This window comes from Hippocampus bargibanti, linkage group LG02 (assembly GCF_051943395.1).
Source record: "Hippocampus bargibanti isolate YZ-2025 linkage group LG02, ASM5194339v1, whole genome shotgun sequence".
NCBI classification, from domain to species: domain Eukaryota; kingdom Metazoa; phylum Chordata; class Actinopteri; order Syngnathiformes; family Syngnathidae; genus Hippocampus; species Hippocampus bargibanti.
This window is the reverse complement of record NC_142735.1, coordinates 606,797-620,000: the sequence shown is the minus strand read 5'-3', so window position 1 is coordinate 620,000 and position 13,204 is coordinate 606,797. Positions and strand designations below refer to the sequence as shown.

Sequence of the window (13,204 nt, the reverse complement as noted above, 5' to 3'; positions counted from 1 at the left end):
GCAGGCTGCACACTTAAAACACTGAACGTGGTAGGTCATCTTCAGGGCGTGCATGATTTCCTGATTGGACGAGAAAAGCTCGTCAATGTTTTATTTTCACCGATGGCTACCGAGCGTGCATTTACATCCATTAATGTGGGATGTTTAGTCAGATTAGATTTATTCTCTTACCCCCGTGATTTTCTTCATGCACTTTGCACAGTTGGGTGCGTAGCGGTTATCGTGGCATTTGGTACAGAAGACGGAACCTCTTTCTTCAAAGAAGCCTCCCTCCTCCAGGACAGCCTTGCACTGTGAACATGTGAATTCTTCGGGGTGCCACGAGCGTCCCAACGCGACGAGGTAGCGACCCCTAAGGACCATGACAAGGTTTAAAGGACAACCGACACCATTTTTTTTTTTGGGGTTTGTTTCCTAACTGACCACAGAAAAACGTTTTATAACATCTTAAAATACCCAAAACACGCAGGCTGATATTTTTAGTGACTGAGAAAGCGACACCCAATGCATCTTGGGTACTTTTTTTTCATCTGAAAACACAGTGGTGATCGTGAAGGTAGAAGGAAAGCTACATAAATAGCGCAATGGTGAATCATGGTTTGCGAAAAAAAAAACTGCTTTTATTAATAGACGCTATTGACAAGAGCATACTGGCCAGTGCTAGCACACTTTATCGGGAGCGAGTGGCATGTGCAAACATATTGTGTTGATTTAATAGCGGTTTTGTCAACTCACAATGGCTGAAGGAGGAGAATAAATGGATTTGGTTGGAGATTTACTGTTCAAGCTATTTTTAAGAAAAAATGGACATCATTAAGAAAGGTCGGTCCTGGCACATGGTAGCCTCTCGTGGACTTGTAGTAAGTAAGTCAGCGCAGAGTGCCGATGCGTATGTGGAACTGTCGCGACTTGGAATTGAAGCGGATTTATATGGGACAGGAAGTCTCTTTTGGTCAATGGATGCTACAGCTGTTTCCTTTCAACATTTAACTTGTAGTAGACGTGCACATTCCACCATGACTTCCCTGATCCACTGCTGAAAAGGACGCTTTGATCCTCTTTCATCTAGAACTGCTTCGTGTCACAAAGAGGGTACAGAAAGTGCTGAAGAATGAATGACTCTCTGTGTCTTTGTTGTCATATTATTTGTTATTATTATTTTTTTTATTTTTAGTTTTTACTTTGTTACTTCCGGGTTGGGTGAACGCTTGCGCGTGTGGCTGCCGCTGCTCACCCGCAGAAAAAATATCATGTGACTGTAAAGTGTCCTTGAGAGTTTTGAAAGTCACTTATAAATGAAATGGATTATTATTATGATTATTATTTTATTTTCTAGCGCCTTGCAAAGGTCTGAAAAGGAAAAAGAATACATATTACAGTACTACAATATAATAATAATAATAATAATACATTTCATTTATAACCGCCTTTCAAAACTCTCAAGATCACTTTACAGTCACAGGATACGTTTTTTTTTTCTGTGGGTGAGCAGCGGCAGCCACACGCGCCAGCGTTCACTCAACCCGGGTGTAACTCAAATAGATAGCAAGCTAGCTAGCTAGCTAGCGAATCGATAGCTAATAGCTAGCGATTAGATGGCTAGTAGCTAGCAAATAGATATCTAGTAGCGAGAAAATTATTATTATTATTATTATTATTGTAAATCACACCACACTTTTTTCAGTCTGGATTGATTCAGACATAGCACCACTGAAGGCCTAGCGATGAAATCCTTCCCTATTTTTTTTGTCTATGATCTGATGAGGAAGTGATTGAAATCCTCTTAAGAACCATCTCCAATTCCCACCTGATAATTTTATTGCAGGCGCCACACACCGGGGTCCTCTCACTGCCTTGGGGCGTCTGTTGCGCTGCCTGCAGAATGGAACTGCGGTTCTCCATTGGCGTGGGTTGAACCGGCTTCTGGTGCTGCGTCACCACCGTGCTCGTCTTGTCCGGACGGAAACGGTCGGCAAAATTAGGGTCGGTCACCCACGGGGGTCGGGAAGAAGGAGCAGAGACCACCGAGGCTGCAGTTTTGGATCCTGCGATTTTGGGCAAAACAAGGACTCATTGGAATTTGTTTTGGACAAAAAAAAAAAACAAGCTGTGACAATGAATAGTTCCGCTAGATGTGAATGTGGGAGATGGGAGGGGGACGCAATATAAGGTCGCGCTCAGGATACCTGCCGACACTTGAATGCAGTTGTTGATTAACTAGCTATCTCGCTAGCTATCTATTAGCTATATAGCAATCTTGCCATCTAGCTATCTATCTATTAACTAGCTATTAGCTCTCTCATTGAGTTATTCCGGGTTGTTGGTTATCTATTAGCTATCTACTAGCTGGCTAGCTAGCTTTCTGTCTATTGACTTCCGGGTTAAGCGAACGCTGGCGCGTGTGGCTGCCGCTGCTCACCCACAGAAAAACGTCATCCTGTGACTGTAAAGTGACCTTGAGAGTTTTGAAAGGCGCTTATAAATGAAATGCATTATTATTATTATCATCACCATTATTATTATCATTATTATTATTACTATTGATCCTTCATGTATCGACACTTACGTCATTCACTGCCATTCACGAATTGATTCGGGAATTGAAAATATGACGTCGAGCGGCATTCCTGAATCCTTTCGTGTTTTTTCTTTTCATGCTTGGGTGTCGATAAAGTGCTGGTTAGACCTCTGGCAATGTTTTTCCCTTCCACAAGGGGGCAGGATTTCCCTTTTTTTCCATGTTAGCGCTTTGTTTCAGCTTCAACTGTTGTTAAAGCACTATATAAACCAATATGTATGTATTGCATTGTATTTTGGACAGCTGCCCTTATTTCAAGCTCATATAACTCCAGACCCATATGATTTAGGAATTACCTCTTTTTTACTGATAAAGAGAGTCTTACGCTGCTTTGAATGTTTATGTAGTCCTAAAACGCATTATTCTGTGCATCCTTCAATTTGAGTGAAAATTACAAAAACTCTGGCACTGGAGTGTATGTATTTCATTGTATTTTGGACAGCTGCCCCCATTTCAAGCTCAGATAACTCCAGACCCACATATCACAATAAACTCTGATTTCATCAGTGAAATTAAATAATTCACTGCCATTCCCATTTTTTTTCGGGAATTGAAAATATGACGTAGATCCCCATTCCCAAATTTATTCTGGTTTTGTTTTTTCTCCTTTTGGGTGCCCATAAAGCACTGGCCATAGCCTCTTTTTCTCCAGACCCATATATTTTTTCATATACCCATATATTGAACCCATATATTGTTCCAGCTTCAGCTGTTGTTAAAGCGCTATATAAAGCAATATGTATGTATTGTTTTGTAATGTATTCTGGACAGCTGCCCTCATTTCAAGTTTATATAACTCCACACCCATATAATTTAGGAATTAACGATTTTTTTTCGGATTAAATAAGAGAGTCAAAGGTTTCTAACGGTATATTGAATATTTATGTAGTCCTAAAACTCAATATTCTGTGGGTCTTGGAATTCAAGTGACGATGACAATAACCCTGGCACTGGAGTGGACACATTTTTGCACATGTCTGGCAGTGAATGAGTGAATAAAATGCTTGAATGCATCATCGGAACGACCAACTCACCATCTGGTTGACTGGCTGTCTGTGTCTTGGCAGGCGATGGAGTTGGCTCAACGCTACGAAGAGAAAATGACTAATTAGAGAGAAAAGAAAGAAAGGACAGAGCTTTCGATCACGATGCATCGTATGTTTGTGCCACGGTTGCCTCGTGTAGAAGATTAAAACATTACATGTGAAAACAGTGTGATGCGCCCGCAGTGAGGAAACCCGGATGAATTAAAGGACAACCGACGTCACTTTTTTTCGTCACCGACGTCACTTTGTTTGGATTCTGCAGCAATGCAAGACGTCTTGGCGTGACATCACGAACTGGGGGCGGGACTTTCTGAAAATGCCCAATTCGCAGCTCAATTTTTTGCAGATTTTGGACACTTTAAGTCATTTTTATTGGTGTTTTGCATTTGACTAAAAATATCATACTGCGTGTTTTGGGTATTTTAGACGCTATAAAACGTTTTTCTGATGTCAGTTAGGAAACAAAAAAAATTGTGTTGGTTGTCATTTAACTCATTCACAGCCAGACTTGTCAAAAAAAAAATAAATTCATTTATAAGTGCCTGTCAAAACTCTCAAGGTCACATTACAGTCACAAGTTTTTCTGCGCCAGCGTTCACTCAACTCTGAAGTAACTTAAATAGATAGAGAGCTAGCTAGCCAACAGATACCTAGCTAGATAGCCAGCCAACTAGATATTGAATAGCTAGCTAGCTCGGCAGCTAGATAGCTAGCCAGCCAGATAGCTAGCTAGCCAGCCAGAGCTAATAGATAGCAAATAGCTAGCAAGTGCTGTCTGTCAAGCTGCAGTTAGACCACCTAGTGTCATGTGGACATATGCCGTGCCGTACTTTTAATATTGATAAGGAAACAAAAAAAAATATTCAGAGTAATAGAAATTTTATGAAAATGTGACAGCTGGAGCGAAAAATGATTTTAAAATGCGAAAACGTGTCCACTCCAGTCCCATCAATCAGGCTCCACAAATAACCCGCACAAGCCACCTGTACACTTGATACAAAAAGCTATCAAGCCAGCTAAACAGAACACAATTGATGAGGAACTAGGTAAAATTATCACAAAGAAAGCACCGACAGGGGATCATTCCTCAAGATGGTGAAAGAAGAAGGCTACGTTCCTCATCAAGTGTTTAATGCTGATGACGTTGGCCACTCCATTCCATCAAGCCATCAATGACCATCACAAAGTTAAATAAAATGACTTTATTATACAGTACAGTTTATTTCTTTAATTATAATACTATAGCACATTTATTATCCATCCATCCATCCATCCATCCATCCATCTTCTGCCGCTTATCCGGGGTCGGGTCGCGGGGGCAGCAGCTTCAGTAGGGAAGCCCAGACTTCCCTCTCCCCAGCCACTTCTTCCAGCTCGTCCTGGCGGATCCCGAGGCGTTCCCATGCCAGCTGGGAGACATAGTCTCTCCAGCGTGTTCTGGGTCGTCCCCGGGGTCTCCTGCCAATGGCGGCATGCCCGGAACACCTCGCGAGGGAGACGTCCCGGGGGCATCCTAATCAGATGCCCGAGCCACCTCATCTGACATTTATTATACATAAAAAAAGTACATTTTGTGTAGTTTTAAGGCTTATTTAGTTGAAAATTATGTTTTATGGGGACCTGGGAACGGATTATTCTCATTTTCATTGTTTCCTATGGGAAATTATTGTTTGAAATCCACAATTGTCACCTTACACACACTTTCTGGGAAACAACTAAGTTCGTAAGCCAAGGTATCACTGTAATAAAGTGTTTATTAAATGTTTCGCCTTTAGGGTAGACTTAGCGTTTAGGGTAAATTAGAAAGTAGAAAAATAAGAAAAATGGTGACCTGGGAATGGATTATTTTCATTTTAATGGTTTCCTATGGGAAATTATTTTTTGGGATACACACTTCACCTTACACACTGTGTGGGAACCAATTAAGTTCGTAAGCCGAGGTATCACTGTACATGCATATTGGTTTATTTAGCACTTTAACAACAGGTGAAGCTGGAACTAAGCGCTAACATGGAAAAAAAGGGAAATCCTGCCCCCTTGTGGAAGGGAAAAAAAACATTGCCAGAGGTCTGACCAGTGCTTAATCGACACCCAATCATGAAAAAAAAAAAACGGATTCAGGAATGCCGCTCTACGTCATATTTTCAATTCCCAAATCAATTCGTTAATGAGTTAAATCGGTTTGAGCTGCATCAGCCGAATGTTCATTTCTTCTTCCAGCAGACAAGCATCCACTCCGAGAGACGGCGTGTTGTTGTTGTTGTTTGTCTACTCCTCAGACTGCCAAAGGGTACAGGTGCACCCTCAACCGTGTCTATTCCTAGCTGGAGTGGCCATGGAGTGTGTTTTCATGACATTTTCACCTCTTTCAACTTAAGACCAAGCGCCCCCCCCCCCCCCCCAAGCCAAGAGAGAAAGATGCAGGTGCGCGATTGCAAGCCGCAGAGTAGAACAAGCCAACCAACGGACAACTTGACATTTGCGCTTCATTCTTTCCACCTGTGATTTCTCGTCTATCTCGGTTGTTCTTATTTTAGTCTAGGGTCCCCAGAGGAAAGTGTCAAGTTGAGTACAGACGCTGTTGAATTGAAAAAAAAAAAAAAGGTGACGAGGGTTGACAAACAAACGCGACAACTTTCCGAAATAGGCTAAAAAGTGTCACAGTTGCTCCACTTATTCTACATTTGTTTAATTCATGAAAACATTGCGATAAAGCGGAACACCCAAAAAGCGAAACATTTAATAAACACTTTACTACAGTGATACGTTGGCTTACGAACTTAGTTGGTTCCCAGAAAGTGTGTGTAAGGTGACAATTGTGTATTCCAAACATTAATTTCCCTTAGGAAACAATGAAAATGAGAATAATCCGTTCCCAGGTCCCCATAAAATATAATTTGCTACTAAATAAGCCTGGAAACTACACTTAATATACATTATTTTATGTATAATAAATTTGCTATGGTAATGTAATTAAAGAAATAAACTCTAGTGTATAATAAAGTCGTTTTATTTACCTTTGTGATGGTTTGTTGATAGCATTTTGCAGCAAGTGTACAGATGGCTTGTGCGGTATATTTGTGGAGCCTGATTGATGGGAATTTTAACCTTGCAGTCTACACTCTGCCTTTGAACTATCAAAGTTGAAACAAGTCCAAATTTCACTGTTTTCTATCCATTTTGTCACTCTCTGTCGTCTGCCTGTTTCTTTATTGTTTAAACCACCTCCCCTCACTGCTAGGTTCTTGACCAATCACGTGGCTTTAATCGACGACTGGGGGCGGGGAATAGAGGACCAAAAGAAGCTGGTTGCAATTTTCTTGTTAGGAGAACGGCTCGTTCGTGAACGACACATCACTCATTGTGGTAGCTCCGGGTGTATCCCGAAAAATAGTTTGTATGCCCAGGTACAATTTTCATAAATTTAACGTTCGTAAAACCGAAAAGTTCATAAGCCAAGGGATTCGGAAACCGAGGTACCACCGTACGACTATTTTCTCCATGAGGCAATACAAGTGTGAAGTGCGAACAGACGTCCTATGCATAGTGAGCTCACCGGGAGGCTACACCGAATGCCAAGAAATGAGATGCAAAGATGGCGGCTGGCATCATAAAAAGATGGAAAAACTTGAAAGAAAAGAAGCACACGAGAAATAAGAGAGAGGCAAGGCGATGTTTTTTTTTGTAAGATGTTTTGTATTTTTGATGACGGCAAAGAGGAAAACAAAGAGTCAGGTACAGCTTGGTTGTTTCTTAATGTTGGGGGGGGGGGGGGCACACACAAGAGAGAGGAGCAGAAATGAAAAAAACTCAGTGAGGAGTATGAAGTGTGGGAGAGAATCAAACAAGGTAGTTCAAACAGAATAACCCCCCGCCACCCCCACGTCGATCTCTGCACACAAGTCCCCCCCCCCCCACTAGCTCATTCGGATAGAAACTCGGAATTAAAGGACAACTGACACAGACAATTTGTAAAATCACTTCAAATGACTTCTACTGATCGCGTTTTACAAAGATTCCATCGCATATAGCTACGTATATTTTACGTTTTATGACTCGCGTTGAATATTCCTGAAGTCTTGTTTTCGAGTTGATGACGATCCCCTAAGTGACGTCACTGAAGGAACGCCCCTGATCGACAAAAGCGACACACGGTGCATTTTGGGTACTTTTTTTTCGAAAACACCGTGTTGATCGCGAAATTAGAAGGAAAACTACATAAATAACGCAATGGTGAATCGTTGTCTGGCAGCCAATTGCGGTAACACGCATAAAGAAGATGCAAGTTGACACAAATTCCCAGCGGACAAATCAGCCATTTCCAACGGAGCTTGTGCGCCATCTTGTGCATTTTCTGGCCACTACGTTGGAGTCTTGATGGCTCGAATTGATACGGAAAGACTTCTTTAATCGATTGCAAACATTTATGCTTTCCTCTTCAGAACTATTTGAATCACATTCAGAACTGGACGAGTTACAAGAAAGCATCTTCTCTGAATCTGAAGCCATTGTTTTGATTCTAGAGCAAGGCAAGACGTCCTGGCGTGATGTCACGAACAAGGGGGCGGGACCTTCTGAAACTCAGCATCTCCGAGGTCATGTTGAAGTACAGTAAAGTCTCGTTATATCGATATTGGTTATATCAATAGTACTGCTTATTACGATACTATTTCTATGAACGCAAGGAGAAAATTACATGCAAACAGGATCGGATATATCGATAGTCGGGTTATATCGATATTTTTTCGGACTCCCGAGAATATCGATATAACGAGACTTTACTGTAGTTTTGGGACACTTTAACTCATTTTTATTGGTGTTTTGGGTTTGACTAAAAATATCAGCCTGCGTGTTTTGGGTATTTTACATGCTATAAAACGTTTTTCTGATGTCAGTTTGGGAGAAAAAAAATGGTGTTGGTTGTCCTTTAAGACACAGAGTCCCACTGGCCTTAACAATTGCCTTAGTTTGCAAGGTCCCAATTTAAAGCTATGACATGCTAGCTAAATTGCTTCGTTTGGGATTCTTTTCACCGACCCATACCTCAGAATTTCTTTTTCGCCATCCCATCTGTGTCTTAAAAGTTATCTGCCACCCGATGGTTGGCTGTCTTGGTTGCAACTACATCTAACAGCTTCGACATGCGGGTGTCCGTTGTTTCAGGATTTGATATTTAGGGCACGAGCCGATCTGTCGTGGTGCCAATCCCTCAGACGGGCGTAACGGGGGCTCTGAATCTCAGTGAGGAACTTTTCCCTGCACGCAAGGAAGAGAGGAAAACATTGACAGAAGGAAATGGATAGAGAATAGCCAGAATAAAAGTTAGCGTATTTAAAAGGTGCATGCTTAGTTGGACGAATACAAGGCCCACAATTCGTCTGTGTAAACTCGCATTCGTACAGTAGTGGTCCATCGATGAAAAGGTTTCTTCAGGCGTCAACACAAAAATTCCTACTGATTGCAAATACATACACCAAAGGGGTTGCAGATTGAGGCTCCTTAACAACAATTCCAAATTATTATTTTAGGCCTACAAAAAGATCAATCTGAACCTTACACACAACATGCTCAACTAGTCAACAATGAAACAAGTGCTGAACCACTAAGTACAGTGATACCTCGGTTTACGAACCCCTTGGCTTACGAACCTTTCGGTTGACGAACGTTACATTTATGAAAATTTTACCTTGGCATACAAACTTTTTTTCGTACACGGAGGTGCCTCAATGACTGATGTGTCGTTTGCGAACGAGCCTGTTCTTCGAACAACAAAATGGCAGCCGACTGTTTTTGTCTTGTATTGCCCGCCTCCAGTCTTTGGTTAAAGCCACGTGATTGGTCAAGAACGCAGCAGTGAGGAGGGGGTGGTTTAAACATTAAAGAGACAGGCAGACAGTGAGAGAGTATCAACTTTGATAGTTCAAAGGCTGCAAGGTTAAAATATGCCATCAATCAGGCTCCACAAACAATCTGCACAAGCCATCTGTACACTTGATGCAAAAAGCTATCAACCCAGCTAAACAGAAAACAATTGATGAGGAACTAGGTAAAATTATCGCAGAGAAAACACCTACAAGGCATCATTCCTCAAGATGGTGAAAGAAGAAGGTTACGTTCCTCATCAAGTGTTTAATGCTCAACGACCATCACAAAGGTAAATAAAACGACTTTATTATACAGTACAGTTTATTTCTTACATTATAATACCATAGCATATTTATGATACGTAAAATAAGGTTTATTTTTTTAGTTTTAGTTTTAAGGGTTAGAAAATAAGAGAGTAGAAAATGATGTTTTATGGGGACCTGGAAATGGATTATTCTCATTTTAATGGTTTCCTAGGGGAAATTAATTTTTGGGAGACACACTTTTCGCCTTACACACTCTGTCTGGGAACCAATTAAGTTTGTAAGCCAAGGTCTCACTGTACTGCGCTCAGGCTTTACCTGGCCCTCTTCATGGTTTCATCATCTGGGTCCTGCACTGCAATACGCAGGAAACACATACACAAATCAGTCAAGGTGACACGAGCCAACAATCAAAATGGATGAGCCCAAAAACCAATATTGTGCTTTTTCGGTGACCTACAGTTAATTTTAGCGGGACAATATGTAGCGTTAACTGGTCAGAAAGTTTTACTTTTTATTACAACAGTGCAAAATGTAGGCAATTTACTGCGACTACAAGCTAGTTTTGTCGAGAAATACTCTTAAATGTTCTCAAGTGAAATAAAAGTGCTGCATGATTAACTCATTCGCTGCCATTCACAAATGTATTCGGGAATTGCATTGTCATCAAATGGTGAGTATAGTTTTTGCTTTTTTGAATGTTGCTGTGCCGATGACCATTTTTGTATTTGGGAGCCTTTTACTGAGTGAGTTGCTTGTTCTGTAGCCACAAAGGGACATAAGTCTTCTTGTGCCGGTCCCAAGCCTGGATAAATACAGAGGTTTGTGTCAGGAAGGGCATCCGACGTAAAAGCTTGGCCAAAACAAACATGCGGATCAAACCTCTAAAGATGAAGGACACTGATTCGCTGTGGTGACCCCTTGAAGGGAAAAGCCCAAAGGAAGAAAAGAAGAAGAAGAAGAAGAAGAAGAAGAAGAAGAAGAAGAACAACAACAACAACAACAACAAGCAGAAGAAGAAGAAGCAGAACAATAACAAGAACAAGAACAAGAACAAGAAGATGAAAAAAAAGAAGAAGCAGAACAATAACAAGAACAAGAACAAGAAGATGAAAAAAAAGAAGAAGAAGAACAATAACAAGAAGAAGAACAACAAGAAGAAGAACAAGAAGAAGAACAATAACAAGAAGAAGAAGAAGAACAAGAAGAAGAAGAAGAAGAAGGAGAAAAACAAGAAGAAGAACAAGAACAAGAACAAGAACAAGAACAAGAACAAGAACAAGAACAAGAACAAGAAGAAGAACAAGAACAAGAAGAAGAAGAAGTTGAGCACAATTTCCAAATTTGTTCGGGTTTTGTTTTTTTTTTTTGCTGGGAGTTGCGATAAAGCACTGGTCAGTCCTCGGGCAATGTTTTTCCCTTCCACAAGGGGGCAGCATTTACCTTTTGTGCACATTCCCGCTTTGTTCCAGCTTGAGCTATATAAATCAACATGTACACATGTAAAATTGAGGGTAATTGTAAATTTTCGATATCATAGTGCATTATGGGTGGCTGTTGATTTGGATCGCGTGTTCCAGTCATGAATCAAATCTATTTTTTGTTCGCTCTCATTGATCTCCAAATCAAATGTTCACACACGAGTAGTCTACGTCTACAATGTAAACACGCCAGGCCTGATCCCGGACTTACTGAAGTCAGTGCCAGTGAGTTGGGCCAGGATGCGGAAAGATCGTGACTGGGTGGTACCGGTGCGAGGGTGCCAGTCTTCTGTGTCCTGAATCAACCTCTTTTTGCTGCGGTCGTTTGGGATAAAACAGGGCATGTTCTCCATCCTGAGGCCGTGCCTAACATAAGCATAACCAAGCAGCCCGCGAGAGGCATTAAACTACAGACCGGACGATCTGTTTATAAATATTGAACATGCAGAATTGATTATGCAATAACTACCTCATCTAACTGACTTTGTGCAAAAAAAATATACAACTCTATTGACTGGTCTTAGCACACACACACACACACACACACACACACACACACACACGCAATATGCAACCATATTTTAAAGTTTCATGCTGTTATATGCTTAGTCAACAAGTGTGACTCGAATACACAATTGAAGCTCAGACAAACTGGGGTCAATCTGAGGTCAACAGACAGCTTTTTAAACTGCCATCTTCATCTAGGAGATCTGGCCTTGGACAGAATTTAGGACTTGGGAAACAACTCCTTGTCACAGAAGCAATTTAGGACTTGAAACTCCTTCACAGGAAGAGCTCATTAGCCAGGTTACAAATTTAATAAGAGTTCATGGCAAAGACAATGTTTATTGCTTACAGCTGTTCATGCTTAGAACTCAAGAGGTGTGGTATTCTCATCAAGAAAACTATGTTTTACTAATGTATCACTTCAATTTGCATATACACTCAATCAATAGCTTGGCAGAGGGCTGCAGAATTCAGATGTCTGTCATGAATGGCTACGTCTCCTGCCGGCAGTAAAGACCATCTTTCTGGGTCCGAGCCTTAGTCCACAGTGTCTGATCGAAAATCTCTGACAGATATTCAAAAGTTTCATGCTTAGTTGGCCGAACACAAGGCCCACAATGGAAGCACAGAAATTTTGGGATCAATGTGAAGTGAACTGACTCAGCCTGTTAAATTGTCATCTTCATGTAGGACCGGGGTGTCAAAGTCATTTTTTTTTCCGCGGGCCACATTGTAGTTATGGTTTCCTCTCGAGTGCAGTTATAAATTCGGGGAAACAATTAAAGGGATTAATCCCCCCCACATATTACAGGAAGAGCGCACAACAAATTACTCAATAACTAGTTTTTAAATCTAAAGTCAAGAATAATGACTGCTATTGTGGTTTACATCCAAAAATATGACATTTTTGTTAGGATTTTAGCACGCATCATGGAATTTCACAAGTTTGATTTGCTTCCGTCGGCCGAAAAAAATGATGTGACGGGCCGGATTTGGCCCCCGGGCCTTGACTTTGACACCTGTGGTGTAGGAAATCATGCCTTGGACTAATGTATGACTTGGTAAACTCCTTCAAAAGGAAGAGCTCATTAGCCAGGTTACAAATCTATCAGTTAATGGAAAGGACAACCAATTAAAATGTCTGTTGGTTTATGGAGTTTGGTGCTTTTAACAAGGGATGTCCAAGGGCGTGGTATTATAATCAAGAAGACTATGTTTTACTAATATATCATTTAAATTTGCATATACTCTCAATAAATAGCTCGGCAGAGGGCTGCAGAGATTGGGCGTCGGTCAGGAATGCATCCCCTGCCGGCAGTAAAAGACAATTTTCCTGTGTTCGACCCTTTGTACACAATGTCTGACCGAACACCAAGCAATCTGCATGCACACGCCGCTTACTTGGATGATTGGTACATATCATAGAAGGTCGGTTCAACCCTACAGAACACAGCAAAAAAAAAC

At 41.1% G+C, this 13,204-nt stretch overlaps 1 protein-coding gene across 4 annotated transcripts in view; it reads right to left on the bottom strand.

Annotated features, from left to right (window-relative positions):
* pdlim7 (PDZ and LIM domain 7) overlaps positions 1-13,204 on the bottom strand; it is a 42,564-nt gene that overhangs the window by 4,388 nt on the left and 24,972 nt on the right. For all 4 annotated transcript variants that reach the window (XM_089019599.1, XM_089019615.1, XM_089019607.1 and 1 more), the window contains 4 exons: positions 3,613-3,665; positions 1,808-2,045; positions 172-352; positions 1-60 (listed from right to left, as the gene is read on the bottom strand). The exon at positions 1-60 is cut by the window's left edge and continues 61 nt beyond it. In XM_089019599.1, the coding sequence (XP_088875725.1) occupies positions 1-60; positions 172-352; positions 1,808-2,045; positions 3,613-3,665 (532 nt within the window). The remainder of the gene's footprint in view (positions 61-171; positions 353-1,807; positions 2,046-3,612; positions 3,666-13,204) is intronic.